This window comes from Muscardinus avellanarius (genome assembly GCF_963383645.1).
Source record: "Muscardinus avellanarius genome assembly, chromosome: 1".
Taxonomy (NCBI): domain Eukaryota; kingdom Metazoa; phylum Chordata; class Mammalia; order Rodentia; family Gliridae; genus Muscardinus; species Muscardinus avellanarius.
Window position 1 is genome coordinate 123,684,908 of NC_137786.1, and position 20,856 is coordinate 123,705,763.

The window sequence follows — 20,856 nt, forward strand, 5'->3', positions numbered from 1 at the left end:
TCCCGAGCAGGGCAAAAAATAAAACAAAACACACACCTGAGACACCTTTAACTGAGAAAGAAGCATTACTAGATCCATATTTTAGGAAGGTAATCCTTGTAGGGAACAGGCAGGGCTTGGGGAAGAGCCCGTTAAAAGATGTCTAGGCAGAGAGGTGGAGGTTCTGTGCTAGGTCAACGGTCTTGAGGACAGAAAGGAGGAGTCCTGCCTGCTTCCCTCCTCCCAGCTGTTTGTCACGATTGACAAATATAATTATCAAAGTCCATGTTTGATCATTTCAAGCATAGAACCCTTTTGAGTTTGTCTCTCTCTCCCTCCCTCTCTCTCTCTCTCTCTTTCCCTCCCTCCCTTCCTTCTTCCCTCTCTCTCTCTCTCTCTCTTGTGATAGCTTTTGTTCATGTTGTCCTCATTATTTCTTTTATAGTATGCTAGACACAGCAGTCTAAAAGAAGGCGAAAAAAGAAACAAGACAAAATAGGTGGGACAAATAGAAAATACTTAGTAAAATGGTATGTTTAAACTCAAATATATCAATAATGACATTAAAGATAAACTGACTAGATTCTTTAGTTAAAAGATGAAGATTGTCCAGGTGTGGTGCATACCTGTAATCCCGGTACTTGGGAGGCTGAGACAGGAGGATCCCAGGATCGAAGACAGCCTCAGTGAGTAGTGAGACTCTCATCAACCTAGTGAGATCCTGTTTCCAAATAAGAAATAAAAAATAGGGCTGGGGGTATAGCTTGAAGTAGATGGGTTTAAGCCCCAGTACCACAAACACACACACATAAAAAATGAAGATTGTCATATCAGCTAGCAAAACACAAGATCCAAACTATGCTATGTGCAGAAGATATCTAAAAAAAAAAAAGTTTAAAAAGTCAACATAAAGTCAGGCATGGTGGCACACTCTTGTAATCCCAGCATTCAGGAGGCTGAGACAGGAAGTTTGAAGACAGCCTCCGCTAATACTTAGTAAGGCTGTTTGCAACTCAGTAAGACCCTGTCTCAAAATAAAGAATAAAAAAAAATAGGGCTGGGGGTGTAGCTTGGAGGTAGGGTTCCATCTCCAATACCACACAAAAACAAGTTAACATGAAATTACAAGAAAATACAAAAAAAATACTCTGAAACTTATTGAGGTATTGAGGTAGGTGCCACAAGCTTTGGGCTGGAGAAGGAGGCAAAGAAATAATCCTTAGAACTGACTAGCATCTTCTACGTGGTAGGCACAATGCAGGCACTTTGTGCTGAATAGCGCCTAATTCTCACCACAACCCTTCGTGTGGCTATCTCTGTCATCATTTAGATAGACTAGCTGAGGCCCAGAGCACTATCGCCATCCTGAGAGGAGCATAAAAGGTCCCAGGAGGGAAGACAGTGGGAGCATGGCCGGAGCAGGCAGCTTCCCCTGCTTCCCCGGAGACGGGGCAGGGGAGTTGGGGACCCATCTAGGATGGGTAGCCTAGTCACTTCTAAGGTAGACTTCCCTTTCTGAGAACAGAGAGCCTGGGCAGCGCCCTGGGGTCAGACAGGAAGCAGGCTGTGGCCCAGCCTCAGGACTGCAGGCCAGGAGTGGCAGCAGCGTGAGGTTTCCAGAGACAGGCCTGTGGCTGGTAAGGGAATCGTGGAGACAGGATCTACAGTCAGAGGGATCAAGACGAATTCCTCATCATTCTCTCCTTCTGTGGTTTACCTTAAGTGCTCAGTTCTGGCCAGTTCTGAAGCTGGCCACTTTGGGCCCCTTCTCCACCCCTTTGGGGTACTCAGAGTTTCCCCTTCAAACCACAGCTTTAGGCTACCCCTTACAGGAGCTTTCCCCCGCCATCTGCCTCACTCTCCTCTCCGGCTCCAATCCCAAAGGCAGCGCTCCTCCTTTCTCTGAGTTGACCAGACCCTCTCTCTGCTCAGTTCCAGGGCCCCCCGCTGGCATCAAAGCTGTCCCTTCATCAGCCAGCAGCGTGGTTGTGTCTTGGCTCCCCCCAACTAAGCCCAATGGGGTGATCCGCAAGTACACCATCTTCTGCTCCAGCCCCGGGTCCGGCCAGCCGGTAAGTGGGGCTCAGAGCCGAATGATGAGGGGGAGAGGGGGAAAGACCCTGTAGGAAAAATGCAGGCTCTGCTGGGTTTGAGGCAAAAAAAAAAAAAAAGACAGAAGGGTGCTGGAGTTCCAATAGCCCAGGGTATGCCTCTGATTATATGACTTCTATTAGCTTGTCCCACCTCTGGGCAGAGACTTTCAACACATAGACTTTGGCGGGGGGCGGGGGGGGGCATCAGGATCCAAACCTGGACCTGCCTCTAGCCTCTTCGTGTCCTGAGCACATGGGGACCTCCTTTGTCCCTAGAGATCTATCAGCCAGTGTCTCACATGGTCTAGAACTTCAGTTCAGCCAGTTACGGTGACTGGGAATAAAGGAGCGGGCTGATCTCTGTGAGGGACCTCGGGATCCAGCCACCATGTGACAGGACCACTTTGCACAAATGTATTCCAAATACAAACAACTGCCTTACAAACTCACGTGTGACAAGCAGCTCTAGCAGAGAACTAGGGGTGAAGACACACTTGTATGCAGGTGATAGTGCAAAGCCACGGGCGTGAGTGTGGGGTTAGAGGCTCGTAGGAGGTACAGGGGGGCAGCCCAGGCTGCACTGAGTCCTGGCAGAGATGTTACCAAATACTTTAAAACATTTGTTGCTTTTCTCTCATTATAAAAATAATTCGACTTTATTATAGAAAATTCTGCAAATATAGAAAAGAATAAAGAGGAAAGGAAAAGTTATTGCATTCTCACTCCCTAACGACAAATGCTGGTGACATTTTGGTATGCAGCTGTCTTGTCTTTTATCTGCTCAGAGATTATGAGTTATCTTGGAGTTTGATTTTTATTTTTAAAAAATTAAAACAAAACGTTACATAATGTTATATAATCTGGTTTTTCATGGAATTTATGTAGGCACTTCATCACACCATCAAATATTCTTTTAAAACATGGTCTTGAGCCAGGTGTGGTGGTGCACACTTGTAATCCCAGCGTTTGGGAGACTGAGACTGGAGGATCGCGGTTTGCAGACAGCCTTAGCTTCTTAGGCCCTCCGCAACTTACTGAGACCCTATTTCAAAATAAAGATAGAAAATAGGGCAGGGAAATCCTATCGAGGAGCAAACAAGACAACCTAAATGAGGGGATGGAAGGGAGGAAGAAGGAAATTATCTAAAATACACAATGTACTTAAACATATCAAAGTCAACCACTAAGCCAAGCAAGGGAAGGAGGGATGGGGAAGGAATGGGGTGGGAATTGGGTAGGGGTTAAATGGGTGATGTGTACATGTATGTGCACACAAGGTTTTTACCCCAATATGATGTATGAATATAATGCACCAATAAAAAAATTTTTAAAAAAAGAAAATAGGGCAGCAGGTGTAGCTCAGGGGTCCATCCCCAGACCTGCAAAAAAACAACAACAACAACAACAAAAAATGGTCTTGAATGGCCATTTATATGTAATCTATTTAACAAGTTTCTCATTATTTTATGTTTAATGTCTCTTTCAAATTTTCACCATATAAATAAAACTTCAGTGAACATTCTTCATAGAAGTCCTTATGCACATATTTTAACGTTCAGGTAATTTCTGTAGGAATTTCTGGATAATGAGAAGGGAATGTTCTTAAAGTTCTGTGTACACACTTACAAATTGCCCTGCAGGCGTTCACGCTGATTGTGTTCATCAGTGTTGTCGATGCCTCTGATAAGGTCCTGGGCACCTATTGCTGCTCCCGGTTTTGCCTTTTGTTTTGTTTTTATATTTGCCTGTTGTATTTTTATTTTTAAAAGCTGTCTAATTTTGCCAGTCATGATGTTCACACCAGAAATCCCAGTACTTAGGAGGCTAAGTCAAGAGGATCAGAGGTTTGAGGCTAGCCTCAGCAACTTAGCAAGACCTTCAGCAACTTAGACCAGTTTCAAAATTTCAAAATAAAATATATAATAGGACTATGGGTATGGCTCAGAAGTAGAACATCTGTGGTTTCAATCCCCAGTAAAATACACACACACACACACACACACACACACACACACACACACACGGTAACTTATTTTAAATTACCTTTATTTGACTACTAAATAATTTTATTTACTATATTTTTCTTCTTTAGATAACTGTCAATTCATGTCCTCTGTCTGTTTTTTCTATGTGGGTTGCTTATGCTTTTCTTACTAATTTATAAGTACTCTTTACGTACAAAGGAAAAGAGCCATTTTCTGTCATAGAAATTTCAAGGCTTTATTAGTTCATGGCTTGCCTTTTGATTCTGTTTTCTGATGTACTATGGTATTTGTTTTTACAGAATTTGAATTTATTTGAATTGCTACTTATGATTTCTACCCTTATTTTCATTTATTACAAAGGCATAAATATTTACCTACATCTTCTTTAACGGTTTGCCTCTTTTAAAAAATCTTTGATCCACTGGGCCTTAATTTGGAGATATTACTATATGCTTTTGAAAGTGATTTCAAGAGACTCATAGGGAATCTAGACTAAAAGGAAGGCGCCCAGGATCTGGGTATGATACTGATATCTTCAAGGGGAAGCCAAACTTCCCCACCCTGTGCAGGCACAAGGCAGGCACAGACACGGCAGGTGCACTCCACTCCTCTCCACAAAGCCCATGAGCACATATACATGAGCTGCTGCCCTCACTGGACGCCAGCCCAGAGGACGTGCCTTGGTTTACCCGGGACACTCATGCTCCTTGACACATGGCACCTCAGACACAACACAGGGCAGGCAGCGCAGTACTGCTTCCTAGTTTGCAAGAGGAAACAGAAAGCCCAGGGAGCATGGGCCACAGTTTGGTGAGCAGGGCAGCCTGTGTCAAAGCCGCTGCACCACCCAGACCTCCCGCACAGGTGCAAACTGCAAGTCGTGGCTCTAGTCCCAGAGCGTGGGTGCTGGGAGGGACTTCCCAGCTACCATGGCTCAGTGGCTCTGCACCCATCCCAGCAGGCCTGGGATTCGAGGCTAGACCCCCACGGGGAGGCAGGAGCACCCTGCCAGGCTGCTGGTTCATGTGTATTGTGGGGACACTGTGCCTTCTCTGCAGACAGTCTGGGGCCAAACAGCATAGGTTGTCCTGTTGTAAGTGACCAGGCCCTCCCACTGGGGATGGAGAATGTCCCCCTGTGACCCTGTCTGGAGGTCTTTCCCTCCGCATGTGTCTACACGAACGTATGCATGTAAGATCCCACGACTGCAGAGATAACTAATTATTAGCTTCCTCTGGCCTCGGGGCCCCCATCTGTTCTGGAACTGCTTCTCCCCTCCTTGGATTTTTGCCCTGATTTCAAAGGGGCCCTGGTGCTGTCCTCCTCTCCCTTCCCTGCGGCTGACCAAAAAATAAAATAAAATGAAAGTCAGCCTGTCCCGCTTGGACCAGGGAAGAGGCTGACAGGAGGTCTGCAAACTAGCGCTTATCAAAAGCTCCTTCTCAAATTCATTTCAATATCTGAGCCTCTGGTTTCCAAGGCAACATAATCTTTTCATCAAAGCAACTGGTAAAAGCACTGGGATCTGATATTGTTTTGTTGGCAACTTGTCAAAACTGTCATTTGGTTAAAAAAATTTATAGATTTATGTAACCTACAAATATATATGGTGATCTATACCCAATAATAATCATTAATAAAGTGCTGCCAGGTGAAGCTTTTGCAGCACTCTCCCACCCCTTCCTGCAGAAGGAAGGACTGAAATCAGACAGACACGGGGCTGGGAAGTGATCGCGGGGGCCTGGCTGGGGTAGCCTGTCTACAACCCTCACACAGCAAAGGAGTAATTTGGCTTCTTCCTAGAAACTCTTTCTCAGGGTTTTCCTGCGACCCTCTGTTCTCCATTCTCCCTCTGACCACTCCACATTCCCGGCCTGCGGCCACAGCTCTCAGAGCCTAGAGCACCCAGAGAGGTAAGCTAAGGCTGTCCTAGCAACTCCACAGCACAGACCCATCGGCTCCCAGGACTGAGCCCAGAGAAAATTCCACCCACTGCTGCTCCAGAACTGGGAAAGGGCAAACCAGGCAGAATCCTGCCTCCTGCCTGGCTCCCGTTCCTCATCCCAGGCCGGGGCACTGAGGAAGCCTGTAAGCAGGAGGCTGGGGCCTGGGATCTGCTTCTGAGCATGGCTTCACCTCCATCCTGCAGGCTCCCAGCGAGTACGAGACCAGTCCTGAGCAGCTCTTCTACAGGATCGCACACCTGAACCGCGGGCAGCAGTACCTGCTGTGGGTAGCCGCCGTCACCTCGGCCGGCAGGGGTAACAGCAGCGAGAAGGTCACCATCGAGCCTGCTGGCAAGGGTGAGAGGTTGGGACCCAGGCAGGCAGAAGGTTCCAAAAGCTCCTTTCACCATCTGGCTTCTCCCCAGATGCAGTTTTCTCACCTCCATCCTGCCTGAGGAGCTGTCCACGGCTTCCCTCTCGCACCCAGCCAGACTGGGCCTCTGCTGCCCCCTGACTCCAGACAGCCACAGGACAGGCTGCAGCTGGCTGTGGAACCAAATCCCTCTCTTGGCTTGAAAGAAGAGGAGTTGCTCTTGCTCCAGCCAGACGGAGCTGAGCCTGATCCCAGCAACCCAGGTCCCCAGAGAGCCCCTGCTGCAGCCCCAATCCCACCACCATGGCACAGCATTTCAGGGCTGCCCTCTGATCCCACCAGCAGGCTCTGGCATGGAGGTGGACCTCCTCTTTTCAGAAAAATACCAGCTCTGAGACCCCAACCCAAGACCAAGACAGGGCCAGCTATGCAGATAGAGCTGCCAGGTGCCTTGTCCAAACCCGAGGGCCACAGTGAACCAGGAGTCTAGGCCTTCTGCTTGGCCCCTGGGCCCTTGCTCTGGCCCCATCTCTTCCCCCAGCTTCTGCTTACTCACCCATCCTAGCCCTGGGACCCTGGAGCCTGGACATAGATGTGGTAGTGCCTATTCAGCCCCGCTGCCCTTCCTGGGGCGTTTTGGTCATCCCCTGGTGGGAAATACCAGCTCTATCTGCCACAGGCTCAGAGCCAGCAAGCATCCAGCTGAGGGCACAATGGGGATCCACCATGGCCAGCTCTTCTGGCTGCCCATCAGGGCTCCCTCACAGGCCTCCCAGGGGCTCTGCCAACCCCTTCTCCAGAACACCTCTCCCTCCAGAGCCCGCCTTCCTCCCAGGACAGCTGGCACTGGCCTAGATGCAGGGCTTCAAGGACCTGGGCTTTTGGCAGAAGCCTAGCCTCGGCCCCTGTGGACATCAAATACAACATGTTCCTGTGGAGTTTTGTACTTTCAAGAACACATTTACATACTTTCCCTTCACAGCTGCCCTGTGAGGTGGGAAAGATGAGCATGGCCATCCCCTTCCTCATTAATATACACTCATACATATGCACACACACATGCATACCCACCCAGACATATAAATACAAAAACTACATACAGACACATACATCCACACTGATAATACACACATACATACACATGCCTACACACATGCATACATACTGACATTACGCACATACTCACACTCCCAGACACTGTATGTTTACACACATATACATATACATCCTTTCACACCCATATAATACACACACACTCAGGAAACACTCAGAGGATCAGGGAGCCAGCCTGACTGTGGCTGAACCAGCCTGGAACCAGGCTTCTGGGCAGCCTCCTGTCCTTCCAAAGGTCCTGGCATCTCTGTGCCATGGAGGCTGGCTTTGCTCAGGCCTCCTCTCTCGGGCCCCAAGCAGCCCCTGTGCTCTGCCCAGCATCTCCTCAGACCTCCCCTTTTCTCCATGGGCCCCAGGACCCTGCGTTGTCCTTGCTTTCCTGCCCCTGGGCCTCTCAGCTGCTGTACCCCACACACACTTGCCCGCTGGCTGAGGGGGCCTGGGCCTGGCTGCTCTGGCCCTCTGGGGCGCGTGGCCACTTGGTTATGCCCAGTTAGATGGGCATTCTCTAGGTGTCTGACACACCCCAGGCCTGGCATAGAGGCCCCTGGCCTCTCAGGCGCCGTTTCCTGGCTCCCCTTGCCTCTGCGTGTTGATGACCCATGGGCAGTGTTGTGTCCCCTGCTGACGAGCCAGCTCAGTCTCCTGGTCCAGAACCTCATACTACAGAGCCCGTGGCCCGCTGTGCCCTGGCTGCCCCTGTCTCCAGAGTGCTCAGGCTCGGCGTGGGATGGGGCTTCCTGGCCTCTCTAACAGCACCAGCCCTCCCCCAGGTGCCTCATTGCCTCAGGGCACCATCCACATCTGGTTGGCCCACCAGAATCCTGGAAGGCACCCGTGCCTCCCCATTGCTCCCCAAACCAGTCAGACCCCAGCCTGTCAGCTTCACTTGGAGCCCCTCGTCTCCTCCCTGAGCCACACGTGTCCCCCGCCCCCGCACACTGCCCACCTGGCCAAGGCGGCCCGTGTCCTAAGGACACGAGGGCAGCCAGGGGTGGATCCAACACCTCCTGTGGCTTGGCTTGCAAATCTGTACAGCCCTAAGGAAGGAGGCCAGGGGAGTGCAAGGGGCAGAAGCAGGGGGCCCTCATCCTCTCTTCTTTCTCTACAGCCCCAGCAAAAATCATCTCCTTCGGGGGAACTGTGACCACACCCTGGATGAAAGATGTCCGGCTGCCTTGCAATTCTGTGGGAGACCCAGCCCCTGCTGTGAAGTGGACCAAGGACAGGTGTGTGGCGGGCCCTGGAGGCATGGTGTGGCCCTGGATGTCCTCCCTTCTAAGTATCTCATCACCCACACCTGGGTGAGCAGGCCCATTGCTCTCAAGGGGGCCGCAGAGCTTCCCCCTGCACTTAGGAGGGTACTGGGTACCCCCAGGGAGTCCTTAGCAAGCCCCCCAGACCCGGGGTCCCTTAGCAGCCTCCTTCGCTCCCAGCTCCACCTGCACATGCACCCGGGGGAGGTCCAGGATGAGGAATGTTGCCATGACCACCCCCTCCTTCTCCTGGCAGTGAAGACTCAGCCATCGCCGTGTCCATGGATGGGCACCGGCTGCTGCACACCAACGGCACGCTGCTGCTGAGGGCTGTGAAGGCTGAGGACTCTGGCTACTACACCTGCACTGCCACCAACACCGGCGGCTTCGACACCATCATCGTCAACCTACTGGTGCAAGGTGAGATGCCAAGCCAAGCTGCTCAGTGGGGACCAGGGCACGAAAGGTGGGAACTCTGTCCTGTGATGAGGAGCAGGAGGGGTAGGGAGTGTCCTCCCATGGTACCCACTGTGCTGAGGCCCCCTTCTCCCCACAGTCCCCCCAGACCAGCCCCGTCTCACCGTCTCCAAAACCTCAGCCTCATCCATCACGCTGACCTGGATTCCGGGCGACAATGGGGGCAGCTCCATCCGAGGTGAGAAGCCTGTGGATGGGGAGGGAGGGAGAAGTCCAGTCCCTGGGCAAGGGAAGGGCTCACTCATGCCTACTGCTTGTCCTGCAACACCCAGGAAATGGTCTGGGGCCATTCCGACCACAGGCAAGGGACTGGAGTGCACGGACGGTGCTCGTGCCATCGATGCTTGAGAGCTGGCACACTTGAGGTCTGTTTCCTCTCTGGGCCTCAGTTTCCCAAACTGCCAAAGCAGACAAACATACTAGATCAGTGCTTCTCAAACTTAGGTGTAGTGTGAATCAGCAGGAATCTTGTCTAGGGCAGGGCTGACAATCTGCATTTCTAAGAACTCTCAGGATGCTGCTGGCCAGCCCCCCTCCCTGGGGTGGGGGGTCTAAATAGGCTCCCACTTCAGCCTCACAACTTTCTCCTGCACCCTAACACTAGAGCTAATGAAAGAGAGCAGTAAACACCAGGGCTGGACCCAAGGTCCCCGCTTTGCATCTATCTGCCACTGCCTGAGGCCGGCCCTGCGGGGTCTGCTGGGAAGGCCAGGCCAGGCCTCTGCTGCCCTGTGCTGCCGCCCTGAGCCAGGCCCTCCCACAGGCTTCGTGCTGCAGTACTCAGTGGACAACAGTGAGGAGTGGAAGGATGTGTTCATCAGCTCCAGCGAGCGCTCCTTCAAGCTGGACAGCCTCAAGTGTGGCACATGGTACAAGGTGAAGCTGGCAGCCAAAAACAGCGTGGGCTCTGGGCGCATCAGCGAGATCATCGAGGCCAAGACCCATGGGCGGGGTGAGGCGGGGCTGGGCGGGCATGGAGAGGAGGGGAGTGGGAGGCAGAGGTGGTGGGGGCCAGGGCATGGGGGGAGATTGGCTGGGGAAGGAAGGTTCAGCCTTCAAACCTCAAGTCTAGGTAACTGGGAGAAAGAGACCAACCTTGTTCCCATCAGGAGAGCATCTAGATGGCAGGACCCTCATCACTAGAAAAGACTGGTCCCCTTCCTGCTGGGCTCAGAGGGCGGCAGGCCTCTTCCTCCTTCCCTGTCTCACCTCCCCCATGCCTCTGTCCAGGTCCTACCCTCTCTGCCTTCTTCTCCCTCTCTTTTTCCTTCACTCCCTGGGCATCCCTGTTCCCATCAGCTGCCCCAGGGAACCCTTCCCTCTCCAGTTCTCTAACCTCTCTCTCCCCTCTGGCCCCCAGAGCCCTCCTTCAGCAAAGACCAACACCTCTTCACCCACATCAACTCCACGCATGCTCGGCTTAACCTGCAGGGCTGGAACAATGGGGGCTGCCCCATCACGGCCATCGTTCTGGAGTACCGGCCCAAGGGGACCTGGGCCTGGCAGGGCCTCCGGGCCAACAGCTCCGCAGAGGTGTTTTTGACCGAGCTGCGAGAGGCCACCTGGTACGATCTGCGCATGCGGGCCTGCAACAGCGCCGGCTGTGGAAACGAGACCACCCAGTTTGCCACCTTGGACTACGATGGCAGTGAGTGGGGAGGCGCAGGCAGGGAAGCCCCAGGCTGAGCAAGAACACTGGTGGAGTGGCAGGCACAGAGACAGATCATGGGGAATGCGGCAGGAGTCCTGTTGGGGGAAAAGGGCTGGCGGACAGGTGGAGGAGCACCAGATGCGCCAGTGTCCAGTGTAGATGGACAGGCTGACAGAGCATCTCTGAAGGTGGTGCTTGCTTTCCATTGCTCCAGGGAGGTGGGCAGGAGAGGCAGAGACACACCTGAGGTGCTGCCCTCTCAGAACCACGATGACTTGCAGTAGCAAACACTGAAGGCCTGGTGGCTTCACCCAATAGCAATTGTCTTCTTGCTGTCAGAAGGTCCTGTGAGGATTGGCTGGCCACCTTTTAGCTGTGCCACCTTGCATGTGCCGCCTCCAAGGTCCTCCCAGAGGGGAGAAAGGCATGGTGGGGGAGGGGTGTCACTCTGCTCACACTCTGTGGTCCACACTAGTCCTCTGGCTCTAATCTAACTTCAAGGAAATGGGGAAAGACAAGTACATGGATATTTGGTGAGCACCTATCTGGTGTCTACCACATAGGGATACCTCACACACACGCAGATACACTAAAGGAACCCAGAAAGCTGAATTCTTACGGGCCCATCATCACAAACTAAACTAGGCCCACCTACATGATAAGAAAACAGAATAAAAGAGAAGCAGAAGCTGGGCATGGTGGAACATGCTTATAATCCCAGTACTTGGGAAGCTGAGACAGGAAGATTGTGCAGGTTTGAAGCCAGCTTCAACTACTTAGTAATGAGGCTCTCAGCAACTTAGTGAGAACCTGTTTCCAAACAAAATATAAAATAGATCTAGGAATATACCCAGGGGTAGAAAGTCCCTGGGTACCATCCCCAGTAGCGAGAGAGAGAGAGAGAGAGAGAGAGAGAGAGAGAGAGAGAGAGAGAGAGAGAGAGAGAGAGAGGCAGAGAGAAGCAGATGGGCCAAGGAAGGCTTCATTAAGCAGAGGAGTATGTGTGTATTACAGAGGGATCAAACCCAAGGGTGTTCAACCTCCACCTACACTTTTAGGTACACCTGTTTATTGTATTTTTTGTTTTGAAAAGGGTCTCGCTAGGTTGCTGAGAGTCTCCCTACATTGCTGAAGCTGGCCTTGAACCTGTGATCCTCTTGTCTCAGCCTGCAAAGTACTGAGATTACAGGCATGTGATTCTATAATGCAGAGGACTCTTAAGCAGAGCCTGGCAAGCCAGCAAGGGCCAGGGCTTGGCAGAGGGCTATGCTGACAGAACTTACCACTGGCTCTCTGTATGCACCCAAATGTAGCAGACATTGCCATGGGAGGGGAAGCAGAGAGAGAATGTGGGGTTTCAGGCCCCTCAGGGAAGAGAGCCCAGAACCTCACAGCCCTCTCTTCTTCCTGTGTTTCTTCTCTGTTCCCCTAACTCCAGCCAGACATGGGAATTAAAGCCCACGGACCCATCCTCTAGAATTAAACCCTGAACCCCAACAGGCAAGAAACTAACTCAGAGATTTCAGGATAATTCTGTAACAGTACCAGGAAGGCATTAGTACAATATAGTGTAAAAATTACACAACTGTCCACAGCTATCCTGATGGAACCAGCACTTGGGGGAACAGAGGGAAGGGTCAGGACTCTATGCCAGGAGGAGGGCAGAGGCCACTGGCAGTGAACGAAGCCCAAGGGTTTCTCCACTCATGGGACATTGCACAGCACCAGGTTCATGAAGGACACCCTTTTCCCTTCTTGACTCCCACCCAGGTACCATCCCGCCCATCAAGTCTGCTCAAGGTGAGGGGGACGACGTGAAGAAACTGTTCACCATCGGCTGTCCAGTTATCCTGGCCACACTGGGGGTGGCGCTGCTTTTCATTGTGCGCAAGAAGAGGAAGGAGAAGAGGCTGAAGAGGCTCCGAGGTGGGAGAACTTCCCGCGGGCTTTCTGGGACAGGGTCTGGGCAAGAGAGTACCTGTGTTCCCTGGAAGGAAAAGCTGCTCCTCAGACTTTCTGAAACCTGCCTAGTTGTTCTCTTCTCTCTTCTCCATGTCCCAGGACTTTGCCCACACCAACCAGGCTAACATTTATATGTGAAGCCATACTGTTTGTTAAAATATTTAAGTATTTCCATGATAGTTGGTATATACACATCTCTAGGACCCTGTTTAGTTCTATTGGGCAGTTTTTAGGACATGTCAGGTGTTTCATATTTTGAATATTGGGAATTATTTGTCTGGCATAAATGGGTCTCAAATATCTCAGTGTTCCCAGGACCTAATATAGTATCTAGCACTAACTAGTTGCTTTTTAAATGTTTGCTTATTCATTTGAAAAGCATTCATTGAATCTGCTGCATCATAGATACTGCTATATATTAGGGATATAGAGATAAATGCAGAAGGGACCAGTCATACCTTTCTAGAGTTCACAGCCAAGGAACGATAGTGGAGAAGAGGGAATGACGAATGCTCCCAGGTGTTCAGGGATTGAGGGATGGGTGAATGGGTGGGTCTATGGATGGCTGGATGACTGGATGCATGAATGATAATATGGGTGGATATTCATCCATTCAGTTGGATGCCTGAATAGATGGTTGGATGAAAGGATGTATGGAGAGGTGGTAGCTCAGTGGTTGAGTTTGGATGGGTGGATAGATGATGGATGGATGGATGGATGGATGGATGGATGGATGGATGGATGGATGAATGGATGGATATTTTGATGGGTAGATGGATGCAAATATGGATGAATGGTTGTATAGTTAGAAAATGAGTAGCTTAAATGATAATTGGATGAGTGATTGGATGGGGGTATTGCTGGAAGGATGTTGGATAGATTTTGAATGCATGGTTGGATGGATAGGTTAATATTTGGATAGATTGTGGGGTGAATGATTAACTAGTTGAATGGACTAAAAACTGGATGGATGGATGGATGGATGGATGGATGGATGGATGGATGGATGGATGGATGGTTGGATGGATGGATGGATGGTTGGTTGGCTGGTTGGGTGGATAAATGGTCAGATGTGTGGATGGTAGATAAATGCTTAGATGGGTGGGTAGATAGGCAGTTGTAAGACTGGACAAATGGATGGTTTCATGGATGAGCATAGATGTGTGTGAATAGGATGTCTTATTCACTCTGATAGGTCATTCTTTGCTATCAGAGCCTAATAGGTTAACTGGGCCCTTTTCCCTCTTCTAATATTAGAACTTGAGAGTCCTGACCATATTCAAGGCACCTCTGAAATAAAGCAAGGACTCCAAAATATATTCTTTGGGGACAGATGTCCTAGAGGAGGAAGTTAAGCCTCTTGGTTGATAGGAGAGTTTCGTCATCCAGGGCATCCACTGGCCACCTCTACCTCATCTTTGACTCTCTTCTTTTCCCAAGAGAGAGCTAAAGATAGTCCTGTTGTGGTGTCTTGTTTGGTTACAGTCAGTTCACAAAGCAATGGGGTACTTATGATGCCTCTGCCCTTAGGAAAAACCTCCCTAATAGATAATAATCTGAGGACAGGAAAGCAAACCTGAGCCAAATCCTGAATTGGAACAGTGAGACCTCACCACGTTTTGGACTGTTTCACAGGTTCTTACAGTTCTCCTCTGCTTCTTAGGAAGAAACATTCCTGTTTTAGGGAATTGTCCCACCTCATTCTCTAATTCCTTTTCCAGTTGTCTTCCTGCTCAAAATCCATTCTCACGCAGTCTCTCCCCCCTATTGTTTTGCAGATGCAAAGAGTTTGGCAGAAATGTTGATAAGGTGGGTATCACAGAGTTGCTTCCTCTCTCCTCCCCTCCCCTTTCTCCCATGCAGGGGACACAGGACCTTCCTTCCATACACCCAGAATAGGAGATAGGCTTCTACACTCCCACTGTGCTGCAAACACCCTCTCCCCATCCTTTATGGACACTCAGCCATCCACCGCCTTTCCTTCTTCCCACAGCAAGAACAACCGAAGCTTTGACACCCCCGTGAAAGGGCCACCCCAGGGCCCACGGCTACACATTGACATCCCCAGGGTCCAACTGCTCATTGAGGACAAGGAAGGCATCAAGCAGCTGGGTGAGTAACAGGTGCCACAGCTGTCTGTCTACTCCAGGCATGCCTGCTGTGGCCCCAGACCCCATGGCACTCCTCCCCAGGGCTGCTCTCCCTCTTCTGCCCAATGGGAGAACTACTGGCCTTCTGGGACTTTGCATCGGATAAAGACAAAGAGAAATTTGCGAATGACCCCTGGTGATTGTTCTTCTCTCCCCAGGAGATGACAAGGCCACCATCCCAGTAACTGATGCAGAGTTTAGCCAAGCTGTCAACCCGCAGAGCTTCTGTACTGGGGTCTCCCTGCACCACCCGGCCCTCATCCAGAGCACAGGGCCTCTCATCGACATGTCGGACATCCGGCCAGGAACCAGTATGCACTGTCTCCAGAGAAGCAGCCCTGTGCTTACACTAGGACATAGCATGGGGCAAAGGTGCTGGGTGGGAAGAAGAGAGAGGAGGGAACAGAAGGAGTGGAATGGAAGTCTTGGAAAAGCACTAGAATTAGAATCTGGACACCTTGAATGTCTCAGTTTCCTACCTAGAAATTCTGAGTGAAGGTTGGATATTCTTGCTGTCCAAGGGCCTTCCATCTCAAACACTGTGCCTCTGGACACATGGATGGAGTGCACCAAAGGCTGTAGAAAACAGATAGACAGGAGGCAGCAGGAGGGGGTGTCACGTTTTTCCCCAGGTGGAAGGGAAAGATGGGGTTGGAGGGACCAAGAAACTGCCTGCTGCCCCCACAGCTGGATTCTTGCTCTTCTCTGGAGCCAGCATGGCCAGCATGCTCAGGAGCATCTGTGTGGTTTCTGCCTCTGCCCTTCCCTCCTCTGCCTCTTTGTGCCAGATGCTACCTGCCCATACCCAGGGGTGCTGAGGGTGCCATCTCTTGCTTCCCTCTGTGCAGATCCAGTGTCCAGGAAGAATGTGAAGTCAGCCCACAGCACCCGGAACCGGTACTCAAGCCAGTGGACCTTGACCAAGTGCCAGGCCTCCACACCCGCCCGCACCCTCACCTCTGACTGGCGCACTGTGGGCTCTCAGCATGGTGTCACTGTCACAGAGAGTGACAGCTACAGCGCCAGCCTGTCCCAGGACACAGGTGTGCCCAGGGCCCTGCCACCTCCTGCCCATCTTCCTCCAGCTCCCATCATCCATCGCCACCTCCCCTCTTGCCAACTCGCCCTCCCCCCAGCCCACAGGGTCCAAGGCACAAGTGGCTTTCATTTCCAGATGTTCACTGACTGTGTGGCTGTGACAAATACACTTGACCTGACCAAGCTCTGCTTGGTGAAGGATTATATTTGTCCTCCCCCAAAATTGTTAGAGAAAATGGTGCAGGGGACATTTGCTGGAGGAAGGGCTGAGTGCCCAGGAGGTAGTTGCTTATTTTTAAGAATGAAAGATGCTCTTCCCCTCATTAGCCAATGATCCCATTTATACCACTAGTGCACCCTGGCAGGGGAGGGGCAGGACCTCCTGCACCGACCCCTTCCTGAGCAGTCTTTCAGGTGCCTGTGGGGTTGGGATAGGGAAACTATGCGGTCTGTTCTCATTTACCTCCTTCTGGCCATAACCCACTCATTTCCTCGTGATCCCACACTTCCCACTTTGTCCCCAGACAAAGGACGAAACAGCATGGTGTCTACCGAGAGCGCCTCATCCACCTACGAGGAGCTGGCCCGGGCCTACGAGCATGCCAAGCTGGAGGAGCAGCTGCAGCACGCCAAGTTCGAGATCACAGAGTGCTTCATCTCTGACAGCTCCTCCGACCAGATGACCACAGGCACTAATGAGAACGCCGACAGCATGACGTCCATGAGCACACCCTCAGAGCCGGGCATCTGCCGCTTCACTGCCTCCCCACCCAAACCCCAGGATGCTGACCGCGGCAAAAACGTGGCTGTGCCCATCCCTCACCGGGCCAACAAGAGTGAGTGATCTGAGGATCACTTCCCTTCTGTGCTCCTGTCCCCAAGCACCATGACCTCGGCTAGCTCTTCTCCTACAGGCCTCGGGACCCCGGCACCCAGCATAGCTCCTCAGCCCGGGGTCCTGCCAAGAGCAAGGACTTGGGAGCTGGCAGCTCAGAGCCCACACTCTGGTTCAACCTCTCAATACCTCTGCAGCCTGGGGCAAGCCATTTAACCTCCCTGGCCTTAATTTTCTCACTTACAAAATGCAAATGATAGTTTCTACCATGCATTGTCATAATAGCATTGAAAATTAAATACATGGCTGATGCCTAGGAGGGTCTCATTGAGTAGTGATCATTCTTTAACATGAAGCTGTGCCAATGTGCAAAGAGAACCCTCAAGGGTCAGCTGCCCAGGGGCCTCTGGTCTCAGTGCTGTTGAAGTTTACCCGGATCCACAGGGGCACCCCTGGCAGCTCAGGACACCATGAGCAGATCTAGGAAGCCAGGGGAGACCTCAGCAGATACCTGTGTCACGGGTGCTGTGCAGCCTGGTCTGCCTGGCCTGACACTGGCCGTTAACTGAGGAGGCGCCTCGGGGTCTTCTAGGGGAGAGCCTGGAGTAATGAGAAGTACAAGACTTGGGAGACTTGTGGTCCTGAGTGACACCCACCCCTTCTAGCTGTGCAAACCAGGGTAGATTATTTAATCTCTCTGAACCTTGGCCTCCTCACTTGCAAAATGCAGGCAGGCATGAACCAATACAGGCAGCTGCTATGGGGATTCAGAGAGATGCTCTGGAGAAAGGGCCTGATACAGATGACCGGGTGCGGAGGTCCTGGAGCGTGTCATGTAAAGGCAGTTTAAGAAACTAGGAACATTCCACCAGGAGAAGGAACTGAAAGGAGGGGTGCACACAGCTAGCTTTGAACACTTGGAAAGCTGCCTGCAGGAGGGAAGGAGCAGCCTTGCCCAGTGAGTCCTCAGAGGACAGGGTCGGGCTCCCTGCCAGAAGTGACAGGGAGCACAGGCCTTTCTACTGAAGGGTCAGGGAAAGCGCTCGGGAAGTCCTGTCATTTTAATCGGTGAGCTCTCTTCCTCTGGAAGCTGAGTGGCCTATAAGTGGCTACTGAATAATGCACCTCAGTTTACCAGCCACCACTATATGCGCAGCCATTGTTTTAAAGCACTTTACATACTTTATCCCCTCCGCTCTTCATAAAAACCCTCAAGGGAAGTAAGACCACTCCCATTTCACAGCTGAGGAAACCAAGGCTCAGAGGGTTCAAGTATCAGGTGGGGCAGGGCGGGTGGGAAGAGCAGACCCCGAGGCCTATGTCTGATGTCCTCTGCATCTGTGATTCCAGGTGACTACTGCAACCTGCCCCTGTACACCAAGTCGGAGGCCTTCTTCCGAAAGGCTGAAGGCCGTGAGCCCTGCCCCGTGGTCCCTCCTCGGGAGGCCTCCATCCGGAACCTGGCGCGAACCTACCACACCCAGGCTCGCCACCTGACCCTGGACCCCGCCAGCAAGCCCTTGGGCCTCCCACACCCAGGGGCCCCCACCACGGCCTCCACTGCCACCTTACCTCAGAGGACTCTGGCCATGCCGGCACCTCCGGCCAGCACGGCGCCCCCAGCATCCGGCCCCACCCCCACCGAGCCTCTTGCTGCTCCCAGCACCACAGCCCCTCCGGCCCCCACCACCGAGCCTCCGAGGGCCGGGGGCCCACACACCAAAATGGGGGGCTCCAGGGACTCGCTCCTTGAGATGAGCACATCAGGGGTAGGGCGCTCTCAGAAGCAGGGGGCCGGAGCCTACTCCAAATCCTACACCTTGGTGTAGGGAGCCGAGCAGAGCAGCCTGCCTCCGACCTCCGCACCTGCAGCCTCACGCCAACCGGGCTGTTTTCCTGCGTTATTTATATTAAACCGACGACAAAAAGAAATCCCCCATCATGAACACTTGTACATAGACTCTTTTGTACAAATGAAACTATTTTCTTCTTCTCCATGAAGCCAGGGCACAAAGAATTTGACTGTACAAGTCAAATCCCCCATCCCTCAACATGCGTGTGGAGAGATATATACATATATAGATAGAAAGACGCCAACAACTAAATATATATCTATATATTTCTCTCACTTTCTTTTGAGACAGAGGCACAAAGACAACAATTTTTCCCCTCCTACTCACCCCCCTCCAATCTAGATGGTTTTGACAAAGACCAAAATCCCAACTCAGAGACACTGCATGCAATTTTACTGTTCCAAGAAAACCGGGAGTTGCTTCAATTTGCAGATGCTTATGTGTTAATACCTTTTTCTATGAAAAAAAGACCCAGTGCCGTGTGCAATAAAGGCTATGTTTCTATGTGGTGCCTTCTTTCCCCGCTGGTGTGGGCCAGTGGAGAGGGCGGAGAGATCTCTGTGCCAGACATGAGCTGCCACAGCTCAGCACCAGAAGCGTTTCCAAAGGCTTTCAGTCAGCCAAGGTGCCACCACTGAGCAGATCTTTTGTTCTCAGATCTGTGCTGGGACCTGGAGTGTGTGTGTGTGGGGGGGGGGGCTCTGTGTCTCTGAGAAAGCATCTAAACCCCTCTGAGCCACAGTCCCCATCTGTAAATTAAGGGACACCTGCAGCCCATGAAATAAAGCAACCTCAGTGAGAGGGTGGCCTGAGGTGGGCAGGGGCCTCCAGGAGAGTAGAGCAGCCAGGGGAAGTGGGTAGGCAAAGCCACGAGTGAGCAGGTGAGTGAGCGGTGCCTAGACATGGGGAGTGGAGGAAGAGCTTGCCAAGGACTGGCAAGGCCAGAGGAAGAGGAGAGGTCAGAAGTCAGAAGGTGAAAGGGCTCAGGGAGGGGGTAAGAGCTCAGCCAGAGTAGCAGGCTGGACACCAGGGCCCTCGTCTGGCTCTGAAGGAGGCAGACGGGAAGGTGTCCACAGGGCGAGGCAGGTCTGGCTGATGTGCACTGTTCCTGGCCAGTGGGTCTGGAGGACATCACAGGGAGGTGGGCCATGAGCTAGGCCTCCACAGACTGAAGGTTAGCAGAGGCATAAGAGGAGAAAGATGCGAGGCAAGAGGCAAGCAGAGTCCAAGGATGTGAATTCTGTGGCCCAATGAGCCTGCCTTTCACCATGGCCAGGGCCCTGGGTGAGGAGGAAACACACCCAAGATGTATAAAGAGGGCTCCTGGGCCAAGCACCCCGAGCTGAAGCCAAGCTGCAGCTCAGGGCTCTGGGAGAAAAGTGAGTCTGGGACTGGCTGCCCTGCAGATGAGAGAACCAGGGAAGGGGACTGATGGGTGGCAAAAAGGGAGGAGGAAATACCAGCCACCAGCAGGTGGATCCCCCTGCCTGCTAGGTAGGACCACTGTAAGAGCCTACTAAATGACTTCTAAACAACAATCGGCGTTTTCTAAGTGACAGACCAGTCCACAAACATTCTCTGAGCACCTAGCAGGCACAGGACACCCAGGACACCTGTGAATATATTACCAGGTAAGAGAGGTCAGCCTGTAAGAGAAGGGCAGAGATCCTGTAGTCCTTGGCAATTCCCAGGCTCATGGAAGATGTCCATTTTGGCCCCCATATCCAGGACTTACCCTGGAGGACCAGATAATTGCACCCCGAGAACCAAGTCCCTACGTTCCAACCCTCACTGCCAGCTCCACCTTCATTCCGGGAGAGGACCTGATGCCTCCCAGGGCTGCGCACGCCATCTGCAGTTCGCCTCCTGAACTGCAAGCGTGGTGATCAAACCTGGGAGTTTTGTGAGAACTCAGGGGAGAAATCAGATGAGAGTGCCCTTCCCCGCCCCCACATGCTAAACACTGGGAAGCAGCTGGAATCAGGTCCACCTTCTGCCAGCTGAAGCAAACAAGGAGCTCCTCAGAGGCCAGAGTGGTGGAGATGGAGCCACCCGCCCTAGGGCAGCAAAGGGCACACTCAGGAAGAAACACTGTGGAGTCCTGTGCTATAGCTGGGCCCTAAGCCGAGCACAGCCTCGAGCTGC

The 20,856-nt window shown here is 52.1% G+C and overlaps 1 protein-coding gene across 2 annotated transcripts in view; it reads left to right on the forward strand.

Moving 5' to 3' along the window:
* Positions 1-18,687, forward strand: part of DSCAML1 (DS cell adhesion molecule like 1) — a gene marked incomplete at both ends in the record, with an annotated part of 278,054 nt that extends 259,367 nt beyond the window's left edge. The window contains 14 exons of one of the 2 annotated variants that reach the window (XM_080709543.1): positions 1,912-2,051; positions 6,207-6,360; positions 8,601-8,718; positions 9,002-9,165; positions 9,302-9,400; positions 9,986-10,174; positions 10,583-10,870; positions 12,644-12,799; positions 14,557-14,642; positions 14,800-14,947; positions 15,144-15,296; positions 15,834-16,028; positions 16,548-16,859; positions 18,209-18,687. In XM_080709543.1, coding sequence (XP_080565669.1) covers positions 1,912-2,051; positions 6,207-6,360; positions 8,601-8,718; positions 9,002-9,165; positions 9,302-9,400; positions 9,986-10,174; positions 10,583-10,870; positions 12,644-12,799; positions 14,557-14,642; positions 14,800-14,947; positions 15,144-15,296; positions 15,834-16,028; positions 16,548-16,859; positions 18,209-18,687 — 2,681 coding nt within the window. Of the gene's footprint in view, positions 1-1,911; positions 2,052-6,206; positions 6,361-8,600; positions 8,719-9,001; positions 9,166-9,301; positions 9,401-9,985; positions 10,175-10,582; positions 10,871-12,643; positions 12,800-14,556; positions 14,645-14,799; positions 14,948-15,143; positions 15,297-15,833; positions 16,029-16,547; positions 16,860-18,208 lie in introns of both variants that reach the window. The other variant, XM_080709544.1, reaches the window with a different exon arrangement.
* Positions 18,688-20,856: the final 2,169 nt, after the last annotated feature.